Here is a 28,000-nt window from a genome sequence, read left to right as displayed (position 1 = left end):
GATTCTCATGACCTCTCAGTGCACAGGAGTAGCTGCCTGCATCTCCACTGCTGGCTTTGAACTGAAGGTAGTTGTGATTTTGATATTTCTGTGTGGTGTTTTGTAGAGATTGTCCATTCTTGAACCAGATGAATGTTTGGCTGCCAGTCAGGTCAGTGCAGGTGATTTTACAGGTTAGTGTCACCCTCTCTCCCTCACTCACTGTGCTAGATTTCATTTCAACCTTTACACCTGAGTGAGAAGAAGAAATACAATAACACAATATACTGAGTTATTCAACAAAATTCCACATTGTACTGCACCCACAATAAATGTATGAATGTATATTACTGTAAATGGTCCAGCATTTCATTTCAATTAAAGATTGAAGTCAACTGAGACCCCAAAATCTCAATCTGACTGATAATGGAATGTTTTTTCTCTCAGAAGAATCTCTTGGTTCTTGTGCATAAATTAATTTAGAATACACTAATGAGACCTCAAACACTCACATCTCACACTGAGAGTCACGGCGGGGGAAACAAGATTCTGATTGCCTCTTACAGCACAGGAGTATCTGCCCGTATCTTCACTTCTGGCTGTGAATGTAAGGTTTCTATAGGACTGGGAGAACCTGTAGTAGTCAGGCAGAAACTTTTCATTCTTGTACCAAATGAAGTTGTTGCTCAGGTGAGTGCAGGTTGCTCTACAGGTCAGTTCCACTGTCTCTCCCCCTGTCACTGTGATAGAATTTATATCCACCTTCAAACCTGAGTGGATTAAAAAAAGCAAACAGAATGTAACTCAACACACTTCTATTCTACAGTAGAATATCCAGAAAGGTGATAAAAATTATTTTTAACAGACATAATGTGCACTAATAATATCAATAGCAAACGGAAACGTGAGTAGATAATTGATGGTCACTAAGAAGATTAGGGCCATGCATTGCTTGTGCCAAAATGCTTGTTTTGTTATTTTTGTACAGTGATGGTAAGTAACTAAGTACTTTGTTACTGTACTTATGCAGGATATTGGAAACTTGTACTTTTGCTGAGTATGAACAGTATTTGCAACTTTCACTTTCTACTCCACTACATCGATAAAGAAATGATGTACTTTTTACTCAAATACATTTCTATTGACAACTGCCGTTACTTGTTACATTTCTTGTGGTTGGTCGTCAGCCGAATGTTCTCTGCATTGGCTGGCATAACGAGGTGAAAACATGCAGCCATTTCCCGCCTTTTTTAAAAATTAATTGGTGGCTGATAAGGAGTGATACCGCCATCTACAGGGCATTGTATTATCTCATAAAAAACACGTTTTCAATGCACAAAAATGACAGGTTACTCACACATGCAAAGCACTGCCTATAACTCATTCATTCTAACTGGCTAAATCTAGGCCTGCCATTAAAAGTATTGATATCAAAACGATGCCAAGTTACTGTACTACAAACTATAAAGGCTATCTTGCCTCACCGAAATTAAAGAAGCGGTATTCCAAAGCAATACTGCGCAATGTTTTCTTAAAAAAGAAGGCACAAGACAATTCAAACATGCCTGCCCCTTTTTTCAACTGGCAATGTAGCACCTTACGCCTTTGCACTATACAGAGATGTAAGATGTTGTGCTTGGACAGCATGGTTGGACAGGCCAATCCGCTTCTTGGGCGGGCCGAATGCTACACTGTATTACTACAATGGAAATGTAGGTATAGAGCCTAGCCAAACAGATATCAGAGGTTTTTGGATAAGGCATTATAATCCGACTGCATGTTCTTCCCATTTTCAGCTTTAACAGACAGTCCGCAACATTCAGAATGATATGCATTGGCTATTTTCACTGAAGATGCTGCCCATCCAAGCCATTCTAAATGACAGTACAGAATTACTCACACTGCACTTTGAGATTTATATGAGGAGATCTGTCTGTCCCAATTGCATTCTCTGCCCCACAGTAGTATTCTCCAGCATGCCTGGAGTTGACCTCTTTAATAGTGTACTTCTGTCCAGATATTGTCTGTGAGGGTAAAGCTCTATTATTCTTATACCAGGTGCATCTCTGCACTGGTGGGTTGGCATCACTGCTGCAGGTCAGAGTCACTGAACTGCCCTCCACTATTTCACCAGAGGGGCTCACTGCTACTGAGGCGTTTTTAGGAGTATCTGAAAGAGAAAAGGTCCTGCAGTTTTACTGTGCAGTTCAAAGTAAATGCAAGTTCATTGTGAATAAAATAAAATAAAATAATATTTGAATAAAAATTCACAAATTAAACATTCTCATATATCTGTAAGGATAGAATGGATGATTCCAAATGTGTATTATAATGACATTTTGTTTGACAGCTATTATTCAAATGCAATCTTTCCAATGAGGGCATTTTAGGATTACCTTGATCCGACATCGTTTGTAAACACAATAACTTCCATTTCCTAATCACTATCTGCAGGTTGCTCTTTTGCCCTGTTCTCATGTCTTTTAAAGGTACATTAAAGTACAACTGCATCACCGCTTTTTCAAAATGAGTAACAAATGAGGCTCAGTAAAGTTAAATGTATGAGTTTGTCCTCAAATACTCACAGAGAGTCACTGCTGGGGACGGGAGATTCTCATGACCTCTCAGTGCACAGGAGTAGCTGCCTGCATCTCCACTGCTGGCTTTGAACTGAAGGTAGTCATCTTGTTGATATTTCCTGGCGTTGTTTTGTAGAAATTGTCCATTCTTGTACCAGCTGAATGTTTGGCTGCCAGTCAGGTGAGTGCAGGTGATTTTACAGGTTAGTGTCACCCACTCTCCCTCACTCACTTTCTTAAATGTTATTTCAATCTTTACACCTGTGAGTGAGAAGAAGAAATTCATTGTGTTATTTAACAAATTGGGATGGCAGGTATGCCATTCCGCCAAGTCACGCCTTGGTGGGGGCATGCCCCATACCTATATTACGGCATACAGCACCGAGAGTTTGGCACTTTTCAGGGTTCCCCACAGAAATAACCACAACAGCCACAGACACTCCGCCCTTAAAAACATTAAATTCTCTACATTCTGACTCCATTTCAACAGACAGATTTCATAAACAACTTCACATGTCCACACAATAAAGCCCCAAACAAAGGGGATTTTGCGTTTTCTCCTTCTTCTTCTTCTTCTTCTTCTTCTCTTTCTTCTTCTTCTCATTCTTATTTTTCCTGCCGCCTATCCCACTAACAACATGTCTCCCCATTGGACATTTTACCGACATCAGCCAAATCCTCACCCTCACGACCCAATCAAAAACTCGCATACACACGCAAAATACCCATACCTTTTTACTCTGAAACATTACAAGTTTAAACAACTAATCTGCCTGTGGCCCAGTGGGTAAGGTTACAGTCTTAGGAACATGGGGTCTTAGGTTCAAGCCCAGCTAGGGACACCGTTCTTTAACCTGCTTTTACCCTCACTAATAATTGTCTACTACTTCTCAATTATTGCTTTTTCACCATATCTACCCGCCATTCACCGAACGTATACACTGCATTATGACGTACCGTCTGCACGTTCAGTTATTAACCGGCTGCAATATTGCAAAGCCATATGGATTCAACGGGAGCTCTTCTGTGCTTACTCGCCTGTGTTCTCCTTTAAAACCACGGACAGGTTTGCTAATGATATTTCACACATTGCATAGCTATGTCATGGTGCTGCACTAACAAAGTCACAGACTAGTAAACCTCCTGTTGAAGGATTGAATCCCGCCTCGCCCTCAGGCAGATAATTTCCTCTTTTACACTAACGTTTTCTTACGCTTTTATATTTTCTTTACCAAAACTCACTCACGGCCACCCATATCCATTTCATGATGGCAAATGTATTCCTTTTATTAAAAAGTTACACCAGTTCACCACTGTGCCATTTCTACTAACTATACTTCTTCACTTGGCTACCGTACAAAACCTTCTTATCAGCAAACACCACGTTTCTACATTCATGTCACCTCACCCCGTTCTCTATCTAGTCACATATAAATAATTACTACGTATGTATGTTCTGCAACTTCCCATTAAAACATTACATTTAAAATCATGACTCACTCATAAGTATAACTACGAGCACTGAACATGAGAAAAACACATTAGTGCAATAGATTGCACACGTTATTTAACCCTCCACTTCAACAACTAATGTTGGATACAGACTGTTATATATACTGTTTGATAAGGAAACTAAGCTCACTCATGGTCACTTAATTTACTTCGCACTATAGTCTGTGATCATGTCAACCTTCACCTACATGCCCATTCTGCTAAAAACATATTGTTTCAACTATGCAACTTCATCATTTCATCCTAATTTCTCTCACACTGTTGTTATTTTCTCATATGCAAAGCCTGTTGGGACATATGCGTCTGCTCCTATTCTCCACTATCAACTTTTCCAGTTCTAGCTTAGCAAAACAGCGAAGAGGATTCCTACCTGCAGATAAGCCTATCAAAATGCCTTATAAACCTTATAAACACTAAAAGTGCATCTCCACAAAATAACAGACAACGGAGCAGGACAGCAGGGTACACAAGTTGCGACCTAGGGAGCTCTAATTCTACGGGCTTGCTGATTCTTTTCTCAATCAAGGCTCGTTGGATGGCCGTCAAATCCGTGAGTACATACACTGGCCATATTTCACCTGCGTTTCTGTTCCGTTTACACTTACGCCACCGCACCCTTTGTCACAGCCACTGTTTTACATGTATAGCAAACCGAAACTGCTAAACAGTACACGCTCATCAGACTGTACAAATTCACACAAGGATAGCCATAATCCACAACCGTTTCTTACAGAGTCACTTCACATTTCTCACTCTCGTAATAAAATGCTTTGCAAAAAGGAATGATATCTTTCTCATGATGATATCAATCAAAGAATTGAGGAAATATTGGGTAGCATTGCTTTGGAATACATCTTATTTAATTTCAGTGAGGCAAGATAGCCTATATTGTTTGTAGTACCGTAACTTGGCGTCATTTTGATATCAATACTTTTAATGGCAGGCCTGGACTGCTCTTGTATTTGTGAGTAACTTTTTTGTACGTTGAAAACGTGTTTTTTATGAGATTATATTGTACTGCACCCATAATAAATGCATGAATGCATGTTACTGTAAATTGTCCAGTTTTCCATTTTAATTTATCTATATTGTTTATTTCAATTCAATTAAAGATTGAAGTCAACCGAGTCCCGAAAATCTCAATCTGTCTGATAATGGAATGCTTGTTCTCTCAGAAGAATCTCTTGGTTTTAAATGCATAAATGAATGTAAAATACACAAATGTGACCTCAAACACTCACATCTCACACTGAGAGTCACGGCGGGGGAAACAAGACGCTGATTGCCTCTTACTGCACAGGAGTATCTGCCCGTATCTTTACTTCTGGCTGTGAATGTAAGGATTCTATGGGACTGGGAGAACTTGTAGTCGTCAGTCAGAAGCTGCTCATTCTTGTACCAGATGAAGCTGTTGCCCAGCCGAGTGCAGGTTGCTCTACAGGTCAGTTCCACTGTCTCTCCCCCTGACACTGTGTCTGAAATGATTTCTACCTTCACACCTGCGTGAAGGAACCAAATGCAGAAAGAAAAACATCAAGTTATTCAACCAACTTATCACCCTCTTCTGCTCCTCCCTCAGAACCAGGTAAACTGTACTTATTGGTATAATATACATTCAATAGAGGTGATACTTTGATATTGTACATTCATAAAGACATCATAACAACAGTGACAATGCATCAGCAACGTGATCATAATTTTCACGATCAATTTACAATTTTAAAATAATATGCTTTGACCTTTTATCTCCCCGCTCATCATCGCTTGAGATCAACCATAAATTGTGCCTCACCATGGTGTGCTGTTTCTCTGTTGTGAATTAAAACAAATCCTTTCCTGTTTCCTGTTCTTATACAGAGAATATTTTATTCTGCTGGAGTAGGATTGACCATAAATACAGACATGCATTCAGTACCGGCCCGAGGGTTTCGGGGGCCCTAAGAGCAATCCTGTCAACCTGGGGTGTGGGGGGGTGGGGGGCGTGGCTGCTTTGTAAAATCCGTCTTACATTACGTTGTTATGAAATATTCGGTTTTCATTCCGTTTTAAATTGCTAACACTGGTTTTGCGATAGGAGATGAATACCGCATGGGGGCCCCCTGGTGGCCAAGGGGGCCCTAAGCAGCCGCTTAGTTCGCTTATGCCTCGGGCCGGCCCTGCATGCATTATTTCCCATTAAAACAGAAGGTGGGCAGACACTCACATTTCACATTAACTTCAGGGGAAGTGACTCTTCCTGTAGCACAGGAGTACAGATCTGTATCATCAGTGCTGGCTAAATTGAGGGAGTATTCATTTTCATAGGGCACAGCTATTCCATTCTTGTACCAGGTAAAGGTTCGCCTGCCACGCAAAGTGCAGGTGCTGCTACAGGTCAGTGTTACACTCTGTGCCTCATTCTCTGTCACTTTCACCTGAAGACCTGCACACAAGAATCAATGTGATAAAAAGACCATTCTGTTTCTATTAGAAAATGATTAGGAGTATTGCCAGTTCATAGTATATAAAGCAAGTTTAGAATTACCTGTAACTGTCAATGAGACTCCAGGCTGACCAAAATATTTTCCATCTTGGATGTTAGTCAGGAACCTGAAGCAATATATTGCTGAATCGCTTTCTTTCAGCTGGTTTATTCTGAAAGTGCAGTCATTGTTCTGATTCCCCAGGTACTCCACACGGTGAGAGTACTCTGGGTCCTGGGACAGGTCCTCAGGCTCCTGTAGACTGTTCCAGTGAATAAACCAGAAAGTTTTCTGCACTGCGTGACGTGAGGGATATGAGTAAGTGCAGCGCATGTCTACTGAAGACTCCTTTAAGGCACAGATTATCTTAGGGGTGTAAGTCACTCCCCATCCCCTCTGGCTCAGAACACCTGAAAAAAACAAACACACACACACACACACACACACACATTTAAAACACAGATGTGTTGGTAACATGACAGATAAAGGATTCAATTAACAAAACTTTAAAACTACTGCACCTAACTTATATAGTACATCAATAATTGTGCCCTGGATATGTTCTGGAGGCAGGGTGATGCCTGTGGTTGGTTTTGTTGATATTATTTCGGACCTTCCCATTATTATATATATATTTTTGTTTTTTTGTTTTTTTTCAGTGATATAAGAATTTGCAGATTCAAACAAATTAACTCCATAATGTTTTGTCCCTCTGTTAGCTATTTCAATACTAACTGACATCAGTAGATGGCAGTAGCCGCCAATAAATGTGAGATTCACAGGCACAGGAAGTCTTGCTTAGTAGCAAACTTTGCTAGAAAGTAGCATTAAGCAAAGCAAGTTAAGAGTGAGTGTTTGCGTACACTCTTGGCTGAAAACTGTTATGTTTTGCTTGCAGTGAAAACAAACTGCTTTAATTAAAACGGAATACTTGTGTCGTCATTCTAAGAATGCAACATGCACAATCAACAGCTCCGATCATCTAGTACAGCCACAGATATTTATATCATGCCTCTGTCTCAGTTTCAACGCTGAGTGTGAAGAGGAACTTCTTATAAGTTCTCTCTTTGTTCCCCTCTCTCTTCAGATGAGAAACGTTGCACTACTCTAAACTAATGTACTGTAGAACATTATTTTATAGAAATTATATGCATATCTTAAAGCAATTTAAATGTATTCACTTTGGCTTCTGATTGAGATAATGAAGGGAGACTAATAAATAGGAACACATGCTGATAAATGCTTTATATGTAGACTGAAACATCAGAACACCATTTGGAAAAAAACACAAACAATTTACCTGACACGGAGAGGACGATTACCAACAAGGTATTGAAGAGCATGGCTGCATCAGATTGAAAATATTTATCCAAATACACGTATACAGGTCTTGATTATTATTTACACTGTGAAAATGAACAGCAAAACCAAAGACTGTCAGAGTATTCTATTAATTTGCAGAAATACCAGAATAACAATTACTACACAAGCACACACAGTGAGTTAATGTGCTGCTAATGCCTAAAAATGCTTTGGGTTTTATGAAGAGCTCACAAAGATTCCAGAAAGCAGACTCAAACAGCCTTTTACTTGATCAATGATATTTGTATGGAAGAAGCAGCAATCATTTCTAGTCAGAAAATGCATTTTATTTTATATTTGATTCCAGTTTAATCTTCTTGCACCACAAAATATTGTGACAAAGTTTTGACTAAATGAAATAATATGATAACACACTTACCAGGAGAGAGTTCTGGTCTGGCCTCAGTGCTTTGCTAATTAGCCATTAGTATAAAACAGCCTTGCATAAGGAGCAGTGTGGCTGAATGTGACTGTGAAGAAAGTGCTTCACATTAAATATAAAAGTAGAATGTGCTGTTGCAGAACTGACTCACTTCCCCTTTTCATCCTAGAAGTCATACACATTTTAGATTTTATCAGACAAAAACAACTGAAGAAAATAAACAGTCGTTTGCTTTGTGTCTGGACTGGACCAGTAGTGCCTTTTCAAAAAGACTGGGTAATTCTCATTTCTCACCCCGCACTGTTTTATTGAAATTGAAATTTTAATATTAATATCAATGTGAACGGTGCTCTTCATCAGAATCATTTGTAATTATGTTTATGTTTGCATATTACGCTTATAAAATAAACATAACAATTATGTTTGCACTCCCCACCAATACACAAAGCTGGCAACCTCCTAGACCTGGTCATCCTGAGGAATTGCTCCTCCTCCGATCCCACTGTGACCCCTCTGCACCAGTCTGACCACCACTTCATTTCCTTCTCCCTCCCTCTTGCTCCCCTCCCTCCCTCCCCTCCATCCACTCCTACTGTCATGGTTCGCCGTAACCTCCGCTCCCTCTCTCCCTCCTCTCTCGCTTCTAGTGTCACTGCTTCACTCCCCCCTCTTGAATCCTTCTCCAACCTTCTCACTGACTCTGCATCCTCCGCTCTGTCTTCCTCGCTCTCCTCAGCACTTGACTCTCTCTGTTCTCTAGTCTCCAGGCCGGCACGCTCGTCCCCTCCCAGTCCGTGGATGACTGACCCCCTCCAAACCAACTGGGCCAGCCTACGTGCAGCGGAGAGGAAGTGGAGGAAATCCATGGCTCAATCTGACCTGTCTGCCTACCGGTCTCTGCTAGCTGCATTTTATACTGCTGTAACCTCTGCTAAAATGAATTATTATCAAACAAAAATGTATAAATCTGCCTCTAACCCTCATCAACTGTTCTCCATTTTCTCTTCTCTCCTCAGCACTCCTCCACCCCCACCTCAGTCCTCCCTCGCTGCAGATGACTTCGCAGTTTTCTTCGATGAGAAGATTGCAGACATCCGCAGCTCCTTCACGTCCACCGCCACCCTTCCCCACTCCCCCCTCTCTGTTCCCTCCCCTTGTTTCTCCACTTTCTCTCCCCTCACTGACTCTGATGTTTCCCAGCTCCTACTCTCCCACCACCCTACCACCTGTGCACTTGACCCTATCCCTTCCTCTCTCCTCTAGCCTATCACACCTGACATCCTCCCGTTTGTCACCTCCCTTGTGAACTCCTCCTTGTCTTCTGGATGTTTCCCCTCTTCCTTCAAGCTGGCCCACATCACCCCACTGCTGAAAAAGCCCACTCTGGATCCCTCCGTCATCCAGAACTACCGTCCTGTTTCCCTTCTCCCTTTTTTATCCAAAACAATTGAACGAGCTGCTTCTAACCAACTCTCCTCTTTTCTCTTGCTGAACAACCTCCTAGGCCCCCACCAGTCCGGCTTCAGACCTGGCCACTCGACAGAGACCGCACTCCTCTCGGTCAGTGAGTCGCTTCATGCCACACAAGCAGCCTCCCATTCGTCTGTCCTGATCCTCCTAGACCTTTCTGCTGCCTTCGACACAGTCGACCACCCCATCCTCCTGTCCTCCCTGGCAGCTATGGGGATCTGTGGCACAGCACTAGACTGGATCGAGTCCTACCTCTCCGGTCGCTCCTTCCAAGTCGCCTGGGCTGGTGCAGTATCGGTACCTCGTCCCCTTGCCACAGGAGTTCCCCAGGGCTCAGTCCTTGGTCCCCTCCTATTCTCCCTGTACACCCAATCTCTTGGTCCTGTAATCTCTGCCCATGGTTTGTCTTATCATTGTTATGCCGATGACACCCAACTCTTTCTCTCCTTCCCCCGCTCTGACACACAGGTCTCCGCTCGCGTCTCTGCTTGCCTGAGGGACATCCAGAGCTGGATGGATAACCACCATCTTAAGCTGAACCCAGGTAAGACAGAGATGATCTTCATCCCTGCTCCACCCTCTAACCTCCTTGACCTTTCTATCTCCCTAGGGGACACCGTGGTGTCATCATCACCCACTGCAAAAAACCTCGGAGTGGTGATGGACAACAGACTGTCCCTCTCATCAGACCCTACACACTAGCCAGACCTCTCTGTTCTGCCACCTCTGGACGCTTGGAACCTCCACCTCTTCGTGTCTGTACTTTCCGTTCATATCTGCTGTCTGTCCTGGCTCCTCGCTGGTGGAATGACCTTCCCGTGGCGGTCAGAACAGCAGAGAATCTGACTACCTTCAAGCACAGACTAAAGACTCATCTCTTCAGGCTGCACCTCTCCCCACCCCTCCCTAGCCTCTAGTGTAGCTCAATGTACCTAGTTAGGCTAATGCGATCATGTTAGTTTTTATTTGGCAGGATTGTTTTTGTCTGATTCTGATTAGGCAAATGGATTTCAGTGCTAGTTTGTACTTGGCAGGATTGTTTGTTTGCTGGACAGGTTACCCTATAAGGTTGGATTCCTGATCTATGTGGTCACTTCTGGCACTACGATCTTTACTTCACTCTAGTGTGTTTTTTCTGCACCTCTGCACCTTGAACTGATGCACTTGTTGTACGTCGCTCTGGATAAGATCGTCTGCTAAATGCTTGTAATGTAATGTAATATAATGTTTACAAAAATGATTCCAGGTATTATTCATTCTGGCATGAATGTAGTAATGAAGTCAAACTTTGCATTTGTAAGCATTTCTGAATACACATGCTCTTGCATGCTCTTGCATGCATGCGTACAAATAATCTCATGTATGAATTTAGCAGAGACATTTCTTCATTCACAGATGTGAAAATAACAGTCATTTTTTCTTTAAAAAAAAAAAATCTATTTCAGTATCTCTGTGTCTAGCCAAATTATCTTTGTCTTAATGAGATATTGCAAATAGAAATATGCTTCAGCTCCATGAGCGTGGCTGAACTGAAACATCTGTGACTGCATTGGCATTGTGAACTGAAGCTACACCTGTTATCTGCTAGTTATCTGCTAATGCACAAACTGTCGTGCACGTTTGAGGCTTAGCCTATTTCAGTACATGCACAGTATAAACAGTCTGTAAAAGCAGCAGAGGTTAATATAAAAGTGACTGTAAAAGGTGTGACAGGCATCAGGCACAGGTAAACACTCATACATTCAGGAGCCCTATACAAAATCCATTACCTAAACCAGATTATTTAATTCAGTTTAGTAAAAGATCTTCCAAGAAATTGACCTGAAATGTACATACAGGACTCATTTATTTTAGTAACTTCCCCATCTACAGGTCGATTGAATGTATTGCATCCACCCATCACCCCCTAGGGAAATTTTACTGCCACAAACAGCATGCTTTACCATTGCCATACGTAGCTCAGTCATGTTTATGTTTCATGCATCAGATTTTTGACATGTAGCCGAAACATCAACAAAACGCTGCTGTAGCTTAGCCTATAACCCGCTTATTAACATAAAGATTGCACACACTGTACTTTCACAGAAGATGAAAGGAGTGGACAGGCGTAGTTTTCGTATCTTTGTGTATGGCAGCAGTGCAGTATGGTGGTTTGGGGGTCCAGAGTGTGGCTCTGGGAGCTCTGAGGTTGCAGTTTCCATCCCCACCTGGAGCACTGGCCTGGGGCGCCAAAGCGGGTACTGTGAGGTGCCCCTGCTAGGCTCTTTTGTGCAGAGCGGGCGCGGCTATGGGTGAAGATGCCTAATTTCAGACGAGAGCCACCCTGACCACAGACAGTTAATGCGCTGCTCACTTCCTGCAGCCTGTTCTATTCTTTATTTTATTTCACACCTCAGTTCAGTGTCCGGTGGTGCAGAGCTGTTTCTGTGGTTAATGTGCATGTGACCTTTTAGAACTTTGGTTTTGCTTTGCCTGTTATACGGTCCTTCATGCACATAATTAGTTGCATTTCAATGCTGATATTTCATAAAGATGACTTTTACTACATACGACCTATTGTATAGTATTATTATAGTATCTTTCAAAGAGATGAACTTGATCCCCACATGTGAACTAAATGGAATGCAGGCAAAACATGATGGCCATATGAAGAAAATAATGATAATATTTTTCAGAACAGAGGTTTGAGGTTCACGGTGCTTTACAATGCTCAAATAATCCATAATACATTGATACACATAATAAGACAATGTATGTAAAGAAAACAAATTAAAATATGCATTCTTTCAAATATCTAAAACCAGACAGAAACTTAAATTTGGGCTCAATACAACAAGGCAATGTAAAATTAAGTACTAAAACTCTGTTTTAGAAAAATCTAGGACCTTTAAAAGTGACTTGAGTTTGCAGATCATAATCTGCACAGACTATAATTAAATATGAGCCTGTAATATCTTCAGACAGGCGTCAGGAGGACTATGTAAAGGAGACACACACAAACACACACACACACACACACACATACTTTCAAGTATAAAATTTAGTTTCACAAAATTTAAATGATGGCAAAATCTATAATTATCCTCAGGAATAGAGCACACCAGTAAATGCAGTTCATTTAGAATTCTGCCCATGTCACGAAGCCAAAGAAATCTACTAATCTCTGTTGCAGAGCTGAGCATAAACAGGAACTTAAGATCAATCATTTGTTCTACATTTCACAGCAGATGTGTGGTAAAAACGAACGTAAAAAATATTCTGCTCAGCCTAGAATCTCTAAACCAAATTCAAATTCAAAAGAACTTTATCTGTTAGGAACATAATTTGTGTAAAAGTGTCAGTGCATGCTCAGCACATAACCGGACAAACGACAAACACAGATTAGACAACATACAAGTGTAGCTTAAAACAGTTTAAGATGTCCGCCAGTAAGGCATCTAAACAACTTATATGATCTTGTATGGAAGATTTAGATTCCCATTTCGTGTAACATTTGTCTTTAATTTTTATCCTTCCCAGTCTAATGAGTTAAACAGGTTACATCAAATCATAGTAATTCTAAATAGATTTTAGCTTCTGATAGATATTGTAACCTCTATAAACTGGCATTAATAAGCAAAACTGAAGTAACTAAATTGTTTACCTGAGGCAGAGAGAAGGGCTTACAAAAATACTGTTGAGGTTGCTTTGGGCATGACTGCATCGGCCTGAACATACATATAAAAAAAAAACTTATATCATTGCCTTTTGTTTTTTAAGCCATAACCAAAATTCCACAAAATGAATCACTGATATTCAGCGTTTAACAGAAAACATGGAAAGTAATAAAAGAAAGAGTTACTTTCAGTATGCAATTATAAATATATATATATATATATATATATATATATATATATATACACATATACATATATATATTCTTTTTTTTTTTTTTTTTACATAATTTTAATTTTAAGAAAGCTAATTTACTGTTTTAACAAATGCTGTGCTTGTTTTCCCCGCTGGTCACATAGCCACCTTTCAGCAGTGAGAGAGACTGATCTCCATTAGGATCACTAGATTAGCACAGAATAAAGCACTCGCTGTAATCCGTAGATCAGAGAACAACAACACTGTACTTATATTTCTCCACTGTTTAAAAAAATGCAATAACTTTAAGCGTGCAAAAATCAAATATGTCTTCTCTCAACTTCTATCAAGGCACTCAATTGTATCATATACATTATTTTACAACTCGATGAAACAACGTGCTAACAGCCATTAAGAATAAAACAGGGCTACATCGCGCACTTGGTGGAGGAGGTGTGATCTTAACGGTTTTCAAAGTGTCTGAAACAGCCCTGCTGACAGATTCATATTTCTGAACATGGCAGACTGACTGTGATGAATGCAAAGCTAATAATTGTTTCTGTTTGTAAATATTATTACATTTTACTTTAACCAGGAGAGAGTTGTTGAGATTCAAAATCTCTTTTTCCAGAGTATCCTGGTCAAGACAGGTAGCAGCTCATGCAGCTTAATATGGTTGCAGAATGACAATATAAAATCAAATTATAGACAACAAAGATTATTTTACAAGAATGTAACTTCACTGTGTAATTTGACATATTGGTACACAATAATGAATATAAAAACATTAAAGAGCTACATTACATTACATTACATTACAGGCATTTGGCAGACGCTCTTATCCAGAGCGACATACAACAAAGTGTATAACCATAACCAGGAACAAGTATGACGAAAACCCTAGAGAAAAGTACCGGTCCAAGTACAGGGAACAACCGCATAGTTCAACTTGGACCCTGTGATACATGAGCATCACAGCTGTGTAAAATATGTTAACAGTAGTTTAAAAGCCAGAAAAAAGAGGGAACCATGTTCCAATGCGAATGACAATATTTTGCTGCTGCAGCCTAGCCTATAACCCCCAGATCAACATAAAGATTTCACTTACTTTCGCAGAAGATGTAAGGAGCACACAGGTGTAGTTAACTTTGTGAAAGTGTCACAGCTCTGGGGCCCCAAATCGGGTACTGTGAGGTGCCCCTGCTTGGCTCTTTTGTGCAGAGGTGTAGAGGGTGTGGCTGTGGGTGAAGATGCCTAATTTCAGACGAGAGCCACCCTGACCACAGACAGTTAATGCGCTGCTCACTTCCTGCAGCCTGTTCTATTCTTTATTTTATTTCACACCTCAGTTCAGTTCTGGTGCTGCAGCGCTGTTTCTGTGGTTGATGTTCATGTGACCTTTTAGAACTTTGGTTTGGCTTTGCCTGTTATACGGTCCTTCACGCACATTATTAGTTGCATTTCAATGCTTATATTTCATAAAGATGATTTTTACTACATACAGCCGATTGGATTATTGTATCTTTCACATTTCACAGAGATGAAATAGATGCCCACACGTGATTAAAATGGAATTTATTTGAATATTATTTTATTTATTTATTTTATAATATTATTATTATTATTTTGTTTTTGGAGGGGGGGGGGGGGGGGGGCGTGGCAGGCAAAACATGATGGCCATATAAAGAAAATAATGATAATCTTCAAAATATCAATATTAAAACAGAGGTTCAAGGTTCACAGTGCTTTACAATGCTCAAATAAATCATAATATATTAATACACATGATAAAACAATGCATGCAAATAAAACAAATAAAAAGATGCATTATTTCAAATAGCTAAACAGACAGAAAATACAAATGGGGTCAATACAACAAGGCGATGTAAAATGTCAAACTAAAACACTGTTTTAAAGTATTTTGGACCTTGCCTTTAAAAGTGACTTCGGAGAATATAATCTACATTAATCTGCATTATAATCTTCCCATTCAATGTGAGATAGTACATGTGCATGTACATGAGTTATGAGCGTGTGTGTAACAGGGTTATATAAACGTGTAACGGTGTCACAGGAGCATGTATGCAGCAGGGTTACATGAACATGCATGTTGCAGCAGGGTTACATGAACATGCATGTTGCAGCAGGGTTACATGAACATGCATGTTGCAGCAGGGTTACAGTACTTTGGGAAAAATCCTCCACCAACAGCTCTTTATAAGATGGAGATTCTAGCAGAAACAGACAGCAGTTCTGTAAAGTTAAAGACAAAAAGAGACTCTTTCACCCTGATCACCATCATTTCTCATTCTCTGCAGATTCTCTCCTCTGTGTGTTTTAATCCCACACTGAGGCCTCGTCAGCTCTCTGACGCACAGAGTTTGTGTCGCTGGCTGCGTTTGTCACTCTCTGAAGGCTCTGCTCTGCGGTGAGACACAGGAAGAGACTCAGTTACACATAAGTGCACCTCCAGTTGCACTTTTAAAATGAACCTGTGGCCACACAGTCCCTTGCATTCCCTATCCACTCTGTTGTCCCAGAGAACGGATTCCTCTGTTGACTTAGTGGATTATATATCACAGAATCACTTGAAGATTTTACATTACAGAAGTATATTTTTCACATTTCAAAAAATCATACTAAATAATTTCCACAGATACATGTTCAACATATTGAGAGTTAAGTGGGGAATATTCCTCAATAGGTTAAACCAATAAAAATAAGGAGGAAGACTGAAAATGACTGCATCACACAGTGATGAACTGGATGAACTGTAACTTGCCTGTTGTGTATCTGTGCTTTGTGTCTTCTGCTCAGCACAGACCTGCTGACTTTGTAGTTTCATAAAAATACAGCCTGTACACAGAACTGTCCTTTGCTTTTCTGAACGGCTGGTACGGTTATAATGGTGAGAATATCCAGGTGGGAATTTGTTACTTACAGTACGAGAGCGTCTGCTCCCCCCTCTCTCTCTGTTGGTGCTCTTCTTCCTGCTGAAAAGGGGGGGGGCGGGGGGGGGGGGGGGGGGGGGGGTGAGTAACAGACCTTCAGGAGCTGTGGATCAGCCATCCCAGATGACATTCTGTCATAACATTCCCACCTGCTCCTCGGAATTCAACAGCAAATTAGTAAAAATCCTGCATATCTCTGTGATATCTAATGGTGAATTTCTATAATCATGTCTTCTCAGTGATGATTGATACCCAGATGCTTTTGCATTGCAACCATTTACCTTGTGCACACCATGACAGTAAAGAGTGCAAAGGCCACTGTGATTCCAACAACCCTCCATACAAGCGCTGTTTTATCTTCTGCTGTAAATAAACAGACATAGCATTTCAATTAACATTTATATAGCAGAGGTTTATATAATCCAGAGTCGTGTAAAATAAGTGCATGCATAAATGTAGGAAGGTCAATGCAACACTCAGAAAATCAACTCAATCTCCATTAAAATAAGTTATGTGAGTAGACCAGCAAAAAAACAAACAGATATGAGCGTGCATTCCATAATTCCCCAAAATATATAAACTATCTTCAAAATTGTGTTGATGTAGGTGGTATAAATCAAAAAGGAGCAAATAACCTGGATTACATATGAAATACAAATATGCAGATACACATGTCAACTTCAAACAAGTGTGCACAGAGTCATTGAGATGTCTTCCCATTGGGAAGGGATGAACAAGTAGTCAGAGACCTCTGACAAATGTTTGAATGTGTCCCTTTGGTTCGTCCATTTTAGTGGGATCTTAAATTTTAACAGTATGCTTAACTGTTCCATATATTGGAACTGAGTTCACTTGGCCTGAAAATGAAAAGAGCCTTTTACTGGTTGGGGGGTGGGGTGGGGGGGGGGGGGGGGGGGGTGGGGGGGGGGGGGGGTTCAGGCAGGTGACTATTGCCTTCCCTGGACTGGGCACCAACCAAAACTGACCTTCATCCCTATTCATAGAGTATCTCAGAGTAAGAGAGCTGATCTCAGATCATGTTTCCTCTCTTGATATCCAAGCTTTATCCATAATTGCCTTAAGGCAAAACTAATTATAGATCAGACCTATTCTCTGAGACGGTTTATGAACCATAGAGTTGTGCTTGGAGGTTCTGGGCAAGTGAGTCATGCTTTCTAATCTGGATGATGGCTCCTGTGGTCCAGGCCATACAGTGTAGTGAGTGATACTATGACTCAGATACTATGACTCCAGGGGTAAGAATGTAAAGCCCTGCCATGTGTTTCTTCTGCCCATGAACTCATCCAGCTGATTTCACTAATTAGTTCTTCCTCCTGGCTGAATAATTGTGCTGATGAGCAAATCCTGGTGATTGGAACAAAATATCTGGGGACAACTTTTACTTTCTCAATACTCTGACTACCACAATAAGATTAAATATGCAAGCGATCAATAACGGATCCTAAAACACGAACAATCACCCTGGTTCAAAACAATGACATATTTCTCCTCATCACATGTCACTCACTGTGTCTATTGATTGACATACCAGCAGAGGTCTGATCTCCATGTGTGTTCAGTGCCACGCAGTAGTACTGTCCAAAGCTCCAGGATGTAAAGTTGGAAAAGCTCACAATCCGTTCTGATCCCGTCTGCAAGACTGCAGGTACAGGAAATAAAACATATTTTCTAAATGTTTATTTTATCTCCATGTGCAATACATTTATATATCTTTAAATAAATTAACTAGATCATTTTCCTTCTCACCCCTCATCATTTTATCTGTTAACATGCTAGTATCATACATGCATAGTTTATGGGAATGGCAATTTATTTTTAATAAATATTTTAATAAAATTAATCTCTCCCTAATTTCTTATGATATGTATGACAATTTTCCACCTGCGTGTGTGTAAAGAAGACTGCAGTAAAGGTAGTGATGCTATTGCAGTGCACCTGCCTGTGAGCCTGTACCTATGGTCCAAACTGACTCTCAGTCACAGTCAAAGACTCAGACCTGTCACTGCAGTGCCCAGACTGTGCTGAAGGTGAGCACTGTAACCAATCGAGCCACTTTGGAGCCCGTTGTGAGATGTTATTTACTGCATGTCATCGTCTACGGTTCCATTATGACCATTTCCCACAATGCCCTGTGGCTTTAAAGACCTTCCAAAAGAAGGCTACACTAGGGGACTTGCTACCCGGGCACTACATAGACAGATAAATTCATGCATTCATATACCGTATGTGACTCTGCATAGAAAGTGTGTGCTAGAAGCACAACGTTAACATTAGTACACATTGCATATTTGCTATAACGTGTACATATGGCAGGCACGCTGTCCGCGAATCAGCCAATGGCATTCCAGCCTTTCAAGTGACAGTGTCGAGAAACTAATAACTTACAAGACGACTGCTTGACAAAATTGTGAGATCAATTTACTCAGAACTGGAAAATAAATTCTGGCCGTACCTTGTATTAGGACCAGTAGAGCAGAAGCACTCTGATCTCCAAGTCTGTTCTGTGCCTCACAGTAGTACTGTCCTCTGTTCCAGGATCTAAAGTTAGAAAAGATCAAACTCTGTCCAGATCCTGCCTGCCAGACTCCAGTTTCATTCTGCTTAACCCAGGTGTATCTCTGCACTGGTGGGTTGGCATCACTGCTGCAGGTCAGAGTCACTGAACTGCCCTCCACTATTTCACCAGAGGGGCTCACTGATACTAAGGTGTTCTTGGGAGCATCTGAAATCAATAGAGAAATGTGTTCAATTCCATTTAATTTCTCAATCACTGTGATTTGTCTCAAATGGATTGAGAACCATTTATTGCAAAGGAAAGTTTATAATGCAGCTGAAATATCACACTGCAAATTTCTTTCTTTGTTTGGAAATGAATGGAATATACTGCATTGTTTTATGGGGGTTGGTAAATGGCCTTGAGACACAGGTTAGAAAAGCTTTCAATAATGACAGCAGTATCTAGATTAAAAAAAACAATTATTTAGCATTATTTAGAAAGGTTAAAAACAGAAAAAGAAACACACAATAATGTTTGCTTGGTTTATTAAGAGTAACGATTACTTTGTATAAAACATCTACAGTACATATGGTATGTTTGTTTGCCCTGTGCAAAACTCGAATGACTACTCGTTTAACTTATGACATGTCCGTATCATCTGGCTTACTCATCATGTTAAATTAATTATATCTTTATTAGATTATCCCTCCACTGGCCAGTGTGACTGCTTTACTCAGTGTCTTACTGCTGTGAAGTTACCCAAAGACACTCAGGAGATCCTGACTCTGTTCTCTAAGTTTGAAGCTGAGATGCACTGATATACTCACACTGTACATCAAGACGTTTAGGAGGAGATCTGTTTGTCCCAATCCAATTCCCTGCCTGACAGGTGTATTCTCCTGCATCCAGCAGTGTGAAGGTGTTAATGGTGTAACTCTGTTTTGATCCTCTCCATTGGAATGTTGATCCAGTCCTCCTATACCAGATGTAATTCTGCACTGGTGGGTTGGCATCACTGCTGCAGGTCAGAGTCACTGAACTGCCCTCCACTATTTCACCAGAGGGGCTCACTGATACTGAGATGTTTTTGGGGGAATCTGAAAAAGAAAATAACAGGTCCTGCAGTTTTATATAGATCTCACACTGAGGTGATCTTGGGAGCATCTAAAATCATTTGAAAAATGTGTTAAATTCCATGATTTCTCACTCACTGTGTTGCATCTCAAAGCATTAGCAGAGACTACACGTTTTACCTAAGACATGTCAGTATGATCAGACTTATCACTGTATGATAATGTAATTATCTCTGATTTCTCCTCCACTGGCCAGTGTGACTGCTTTACTCAGTGTCTTACTGCTGTGAAGTTACCCAAAGACACTCAGGAGATACTGACTCTCTGCTCTGTGTGTATGAAGCTGAGATGCACTGATATACTCACACTGCACATCAAGACGTTTAGGAGGAGATCTTTTCGTCCCAATTGCATTCTCTGCCTCACAGTAGTATTCTCCAGCATCCCAGGAGTTGACTTTATTTATGGTGTAACTCCGTTCTGATCCTCTCCACAAGAATGTGGATCCACCCTTCCTATACCAGGTGTATTTTTGCACTGGTGGGTTGGCATCGCTGCTGCAGGTCAGAGTCACTGAACTGCCCTCCACTATTTCACCAGTGGGGCTCACTGATACTGACACGATCTTTGGAGAATCTGAAAGAGAAAATAGCAGGTCCTGCAGTTTTAAACAAAAGTCACACTGAGGTATTCTTGGGAGCATCTAAAATCATTAGAAAAATGAGATAAATTCCATATAATTTCTTACTCACTGTGTTGCGTCTCAAAACACTAGCAGAGACATTTATTTCAAAGTAATGTTTATAACGGAGCTGAAATCTCACAATGTGATGTGAAGGGGTGGTGTGGTTAGGGCGCCATCTGCAGGCGGAGTGGGAGCAGTATAGCTGGCTAACAACCACGCCTGTTTGCAATTACAATTGATTGGTAATAGTTTATATGCTCTGCCTGCAGTGAGACCGGGGTGCTGGAATGAGAGACGCACGCAGGAGCGGCATGCCATCTAATCCCCGTCCTTATCGTCTGTTTTTTGTTTTGTGTTTGTTTTCGTGTTTTTGGTATCGAGCGCACAATAAAGCCTTGGTGCCTCTAACAACGACGGATTGTGTGGTTTGTGGGGAAGAGGACTGCAGAACCTGTTACAGTAAATATCCCAGTACATCATGCTTTGTTACAAAATGAACTGGATATACTGTAGCTTTTTATGGTAGTTGGAAAATGACATAGCAGAATCAAGTTTTCAAAAGTGACAGAAGTATTTAGATATGTCTTTTTAGCATCTTCATTAATAATAGTAACTTCATTTTTTAAAGTTGATCAGCTGCATGTGGTACCTTTTTTGCCCTTTGCAAACTCAAAATCACTACACGATTTACCTAAGACATGTCAGTATGATCAGACTTATCACTGTATGATAATGTAATTATATCTGATTTCTCCTCCACTGGCCAATGTGACTGCTTTACTCAGTGTCTTACTGCTGTGAAGTTACCCAAAGACACTCAGGAGATACTGACTCTCTGCTCTGTGTGTATGAAGCTGAGATGCACTGATATACTCACACTGCACATCAAGACGTTTAGGAGGAGATCTTTTCGTCCCAATTGCATTCTCTGCCTCACAGTAGTATTCTCCAGCATCCCAGGAGTTGACTTTATTTATGGTGTAACTCCGTTCTGATCCTCTCCACAAGAATGTGGATCCACCCTTCCTATACCAGGTGTATTTTTGCACTGGTGGGTTGGCATCGCTGCTGCAGGTCAGAGTCACTGAACTGCCCTCCACTATTTCACCAGTGGGGCTCACTGATACTGACACGATCTTTGGAGAATCTGAAAGAGAAAATAGCAGGTCCTGCAGTTTTAAACAAAAGTCACACTGAGGTATTCTTGGGAGCATCTAAAATCATTAGAAAAATGAGATAAATTCCATATAATTTCTTACTCACTGTGTTGCGTCTCAAAACACTAGCAGAGACATTTATTTCAAAGTAATGTTTATAACGGAGCTGAAATCTCACAATGTGATGTGAATGGGTGGTGTGGTTAGGGCGCCATCTGCAGGCGGAGTGGGAGCAGTATAGCTGGCTAACAACCACGCCTGTTTGCAATTACAATTGATTGGTAATAGTTTATATGCTCTGCCTGCAGTGAGACCGGGGTGCTGGAATGAGAGACGCACGCAGGAGCGGCATGCCATCTAATCCCCGTCCTTATCGTCTGTGTTTTGTTTTGTGTTTGTTTTCGTGTTTTTGGTATCGAGCGCACAATAAAGCCTTGGTGCCTCTAACAACGACGGATTGTGTGGTTTGTGGGGATAAGGACTGCAGAACCTGGTACAGTAAATATCCCAGTACATCATGCTTTGTTACAAAATGAACTGGATATACTGTAGCTTTTTATGGTAGTTGGAAAATGACATAGCAGAATCAAGTTTTCAAAAGTGACAGAAGTATTTAGATATGTCTTTTTAGCATCTTCATTAATAATAGTAACTTCATTTTTTAAAGTTGATCAGCTGCATGTGGTACCTTTTTTGCCCTTTGCAAACTCAAAATCACTACACGATTTACCTAAGACATGTCAGTATGATCAGACTCATCACTGTATGATAATGTAATTATATCTGATTTCTCCTCCACTGGCCAGTGTGACTGCTTTACTCAGTGTCTTACTGCTGTGAAGTTGCCAAAAAGTCACTCAGGAGATACTGACTCACTGCTCTGTGTGTCTGAAGCTGAGATAAACTGATATACTCACACTGCACATCAAGACGTTTAGGAGGAGATCTTTTCGTCCCAATTGCATTCCCTGCCTCACAGTAGTATTCTCCTGCATCCTGCAGTGTGATGCTTTTAATGGTGTAACTGGATCCTCTCCATGAGGACACAGCTCTATTATTCTTATACCAGGTGTAGTTCTGCACTGGTGGGTTGGCATCGCTGCTGCTGCAGGTCAGAGTCACTGAATAGCCCTCCACTATTTCACCAGAGGGGCTCACTGATACTGAGACGATCTTCGGAGGATCTGAAAGAGAAAATAACAGGTCCTGCAGTTTTAAATAAAAGTCACACAGGTGTTCTTGGGAGCATCTAAAATCATTCGAAAAATGTGTTAAATTCCATTTCTCACTCACGGTGATGCATCTCAAAGCACTAGCAGATACATTTATTTCAAAGGGAATTTCACAATTGAGCTGAAATCTCACAATGTGTATATCCCAGTGTGTCGTGCTTTGTTTTAAAATGAACTGGCTATACTGTAGCTTTTTAAAGGGTAGTTGGCAAATGATACAGGACAGACAAGGTTTCAAAAGTGACAGCAGCATTCAGATATAATCATTTTTAGCATGTTCACTAATAATGATAACTTAATTTTGTTAAAGTTCAACTGCTACATGTGATACTTTTTTCCCTGTGCAAATTCAAAATGACAACATGCTTTACTTAAGACATTTCAGTGTGATCAGGCTCATCATTCTTCTCCACTGGCCAGTGTGACTACTTTACTCAGTGTCTTATTACAGTGAAGTTGCACAAAGACACTCAGGAGATACTGACTCTCTGCTCTGTGTGTCTGAAGCTGAGATGCACTGATATACTCACACTGCACATCAAGACGTTTAGGAGGAGATCTGTTTGTCCCAATCCCATTCCCTGCCGCACAGTAGTATTCTCCTGCATCCTGCAGTGTGATGTTTTTAATGATGTAACTGGATCCTCTCCATGAGGACACAGCTCTATTATTCTTATACCAGGTGTATCTCTGCACTGGTGGGTTGGCATCGCTGCTGCAGGTCAGAGTCACTGAATAGCCCTCCACTATTTCACCATAGGGGCTCACTGATACTGAGACGCTCTTCGGAGGATCTGAAAGAGAAAATAACAGGTCTTGCAGATTTAAATAAAAGTCACACTGAGGTATTCTTGGGAACATCTAAAATCATTAGAAAAATGAGATAAATTCCATGATTTTTCACTCACTGTGTTGCATCTCAAAACACTAGCAGAGACATTTATTTCAAAGTAATGTTTATAATGGAGCTGAAATCTCACAATGTGATGTGGAGGGGTGGTGTGGATAGGGTGCCATCTACAGGCGGAGTGGGTGCAGTATAGCTGGCTAATAACCACGCCTGTTTGCAGTTACAATTGATTGGTAATTGTTTATATGCTCTGCCTGCAGTGAGACCGGGGTGCTGGAATGAGAGATGCACGCCGGAGCGGCATGCCATCTAATCCTCGTCCTTATCGTGTTTGTTTTGTTTTGGTTTTTTCCCGTGTTATTGGTATCGAGCGCACAATAAAGCCTTGGTGCCTCCAACAACGACGGATTGTGTGGTTTGTGGGGAAAAGGACTGCAGAACCTGTTACAATAAATATCCCTGTATGTCATGCTTTGTTAAAAAATCACCTGGAAATACTGTAGCTTTTTATGCTGTGAAGTTACCCAAAGACAGTCAGGAGATACTGACTCTCTGCTCTGTGTGTCTGAAGCTGAGATGCACTGATATACTCACACTTCACATCAAGACGTTTAGGAGGAGATTCTTTTATCCCAATCTTATTCTGTGCCTTACAGTAGTATTCTCCAGCATCCCCAGATTTGATTTCATTAATGGTGTAACTCTGTTCTGATCCTCTCCATTGGGATACAGCTCTATTCTTCTTATACCAGGTGTAGTTCTGCACTGGTGGGTTGGCATCACTGCTCCTGCAGGTCAGAGTCACTGAACTGCCCTCCACTATTTCACCAGAGGGGCTCACTGATACTGAAGTGTTTTTGGGTGGATCTGAAAGAGAAAATAACAGGTATTGCAGTTTTATATCGATGCCACACTTACTCAGCTCAGTTATAGGAAACCCACAGTCGGTTCACAACCTCAGTTCTTCCAGCATTTCAGGCTTAACGCACAGAAATGAAGAGCCACTAATATGGCACTTCACTAGTTGTACATATGCAATATTTAGATTACAAACATACAGTACATACTATACATGGACTACACTACTATGTTACTGTATCATATATACATATGTACAAAACACATCACAATGTTTTACATCATATGTTTTAATGATATCACCCAGCAGTACATCAAACTGTATGTTCATCTCCTTTATAGCTTAACAAACATGTTGCAACGTTCAGAAATATATGCATAGGCTATTTTCACTGAAGTTGCTGCCCATCCAAGCCATCCTAAATGACAGTACAGAATTACTCACACAGCACTTTGAGATTTATATGAAGAGATCTGTTTCTCCCAATCACATTCTCTGCCTCACAATAGAATTCTCCTGCATCCCCGGATTTGATGATATTAATGGTATAACTCCTTTTTGATGCTCTCCATGAGGATACAGCTCTATTATTCTTATACCAGGTGTATCTCTGCACTGGTGGGTTGGCATCACTGCTGCAGGTCAGAGTCACTGAACTGCCCTCCACTATTTCACCAGAGGGGCTCACTGATACTGAGGTGTTTTTGGGTGAATCTGAAAGAGAAAATAACAAGTCCTGCAGTTTTATATAGATCTCACACTGTGGTGTTCTTGGGAGCATCTAAAATCATTTGAAAAATGTGTTAAATTCCATAATAACTCACCCACTGTATTGCATCTCAAAGCACTAGCAGAGACATTTATTTCAGAGGGAAGTTCACAATTGAGCTGAAATCTCACAATGTGATGTGGAGGGATGGTGTGGTTAGGGCACCATCTGCAGGCAGAGTGGGAGCAGTATAGCTGGCCTACAACCACGCCTGTTTGCAGTTACAATTGATTGCTAATTGTGTATATGTTCTGCCTGCAGTGAGACCGGGGTGCTGGAATGAGAGATGCACGTGGGAGCGGCATGCCATCTAATCCCCGTCCTTATCGTGTGTGTTTTGTTTTGGTTTTTTTCCCATGTTATTGGTATCGAGCGCACAATAAAGCCTTGGTGCCTCTAACAACGACGGATTGTGTGGTTTGTGAGGAAAAGGACTGCAGAACCTGTTACAATAAATATCCCTGTATGTCATGCTTTGTTAAAAAATCACCTGGAAATACTGTAGCTTTGTATGCTGTGAAGTTACCCAAAGACAGTCAGGAGATACAGACTCTCTGCTCTGTGTGTCTGAAGCTGAGATGCACTGATATACTCACACTGCACACCAATCCCATTCTCTGCCTCACAGTAGTATTCTCCTGCACATACACACACACGCACACACAAACACATACGCACACACACACATGTATACATACACCCACACACATCCACACACATACACACACGCACACATGTATGCATACACACACACAAATGCGCACACATACGCAAATACACGCATACACACACACACACACACACACACACAAACACACTGCTCAGAAATGTTTCAAAACACAGATGTGTTGACAATATGACAAATAAGGGATTCAATTAACAAAACTTTAACACAACTGCACCTAACAACTCCAAAACTATAAAACATTAATAATTGTACTTGTACTCCAATACTAACTGATGTCAGTAGATGGCAGTAGCCGCCGATCAATGTGAGATTTGCAGGTACAGGAAGTCTTGCTTAGTAGCTAGCTTTGCTAGAATGTGGTAGCGAACCAAGTAAGTTAAGAGCAATTGTCTGCATATACCTTCGGCCCAAAACTATTATGTTTTGCTTACAGTGAAAACAAACTGCTTTCATTAAAACGTGGCACCGGAATACTTGTGTCGTCATTCTTAGAATGCAACATGCACAATCAACAGCTCCGATCATTTAGTACAGCCACAGATATTTATATCATGCCTCTGTCTCAGTTTCAATGCTGAGTGTGAAGAGGAACTTCATTTTATAAGTTCTATCTTTTTCCCCTCTCTTTTCAGATGAGCGATTTTGCACTGCTCTAAATTAATGTACAGTAGAACATTATTTTATATAAATTATATACATTCCTTAAAGCAATTTAAATGTATTTACTTTGGCTTCTGATTGAGATAATGAAGAGAAACTAATAAATATGAACACATGCTGATAAATACTTTATATGTAGACTGAAATATCAGAACTACATTTGGAAAAAAAAAAAAAAAAACAATTTACCTGACACGGAGAGGACGATTACCAACAAGGTATTGAAGAGCATGGCTGCATCAGATTGAAAATATTTATCCAAATACACATATACAGGTCTTGATTATTATTTACACTGTGAAAATGAACAGCACAAACAAAGACTGTCAGAGTATTCTATTAATTTGCAGAAATAGCAGAATAACAATTACTACACAAGCACACACAGTGAGTTAATGTGCTGCTAATGCCTAAAAATGCTTTGGGTTTTATGAAGATCTCACAAAGATCCCAGAAAGCAGAGACTCAAACAGCCTTTTACTCGATGAATGATATTTGTATCGAAGGGGCTGCAATCATTTATAGTCCGAAAATGCATTTTATTTAATATTTGATTACAGTTTAATCTTCTTGCACCACAAAATATAGTGATGTAGTTTTGACTAAATTAAATGATATGATGATGCACTTACCAGGAGAGAGTTCTGATCTGGCCTCAGTGCTTTGCTAATGAGCCATTAGTATTAAACAGCCTTACAGACAGAGCAGTGTGGCTGAATATGATCGCAAATGCAATGCTTCACACTAAATATAAAAGTGGAATGTGTTACAGTTCTGATTCACTTCCTGAAGATCATACACATTTAAAATTTTATTGGATACAAGAGTTTGAATAAAATATACAGAGTCGTTTGCTTTGTGTCTGGACTGGACCAGTAGTGCCTTTTCAAATAGACTGGGTAATTCTCATTTCTTTGCCCCCACTGTATTATTGAAATTCAGATGTTAATAATTATGTTCATT

The 28,000-nt window shown here is 40.6% G+C and overlaps 3 protein-coding genes across 3 annotated transcripts in view; all 3 read right to left on the bottom strand.

The window, feature by feature from the left end:
- LOC118232178 (B-cell receptor CD22-like) lies at positions 1–27,906 on the bottom strand. Its single transcript, XM_035426882.1, has 8 exons — positions 27,670–27,906; positions 6,595–6,942; positions 6,274–6,492; positions 5,312–5,569; positions 2,565–2,819; positions 1,880–2,149; positions 492–749; positions 1–88 (listed from the first exon to the last, which is right to left on the bottom strand). Coding segments are annotated over exons 2-8 (1,533 nt in total). The 5' UTR covers positions 6,866–6,942; positions 27,670–27,906; the 3' UTR covers positions 1–86.
- The window catches only part of LOC118232142 (basement membrane-specific heparan sulfate proteoglycan core protein-like), a 1,449,502-nt gene that overhangs the window by 1,113,121 nt on the left and 308,381 nt on the right, over positions 1–28,000 (bottom strand). The gene's annotated exons all lie outside the window — the stretch shown is intronic.
- Positions 1–28,000, bottom strand: part of LOC118232256 — a 333,592-nt gene that overhangs the window by 115,912 nt on the left and 189,680 nt on the right. The gene's annotated exons all lie outside the window — the stretch shown is intronic.

The sequence above is a fragment of the Anguilla anguilla genome, chromosome 1 (genome assembly GCF_013347855.1).
Source record: "Anguilla anguilla isolate fAngAng1 chromosome 1, fAngAng1.pri, whole genome shotgun sequence".
Lineage (NCBI taxonomy): Eukaryota > Metazoa > Chordata > Actinopteri > Anguilliformes > Anguillidae > Anguilla > Anguilla anguilla.
The sequence above is the reverse complement of the archived record's forward strand: the minus strand, read 5'-3'. Positions and strand labels throughout refer to the sequence as shown.

Excerpts from the sequence above, each read along its gene's own strand:
- LOC118232178 (XM_035426882.1), bottom strand. The coding sequence starts at position 6,865 with ATGCGCTGCACTTACTCATATCCCTCACGTCACGCAGTGCAGAAAACT. Across the intron at positions 5,570-6,273 it reads CCCTGAAGTTAATGTGAAAT|GTGTGAAGGTAGAAATCATT; the intron begins GTGAGTGTCTGC and ends TCCTTCACGCAG. Across the intron at positions 2,150-2,564 it reads GTCCCCAGCAGTGACTCTCT|ATACTCCTAAAAACGCCTCA; the intron begins GTGAGTATTTGA and ends TTTCTCTTTCAG.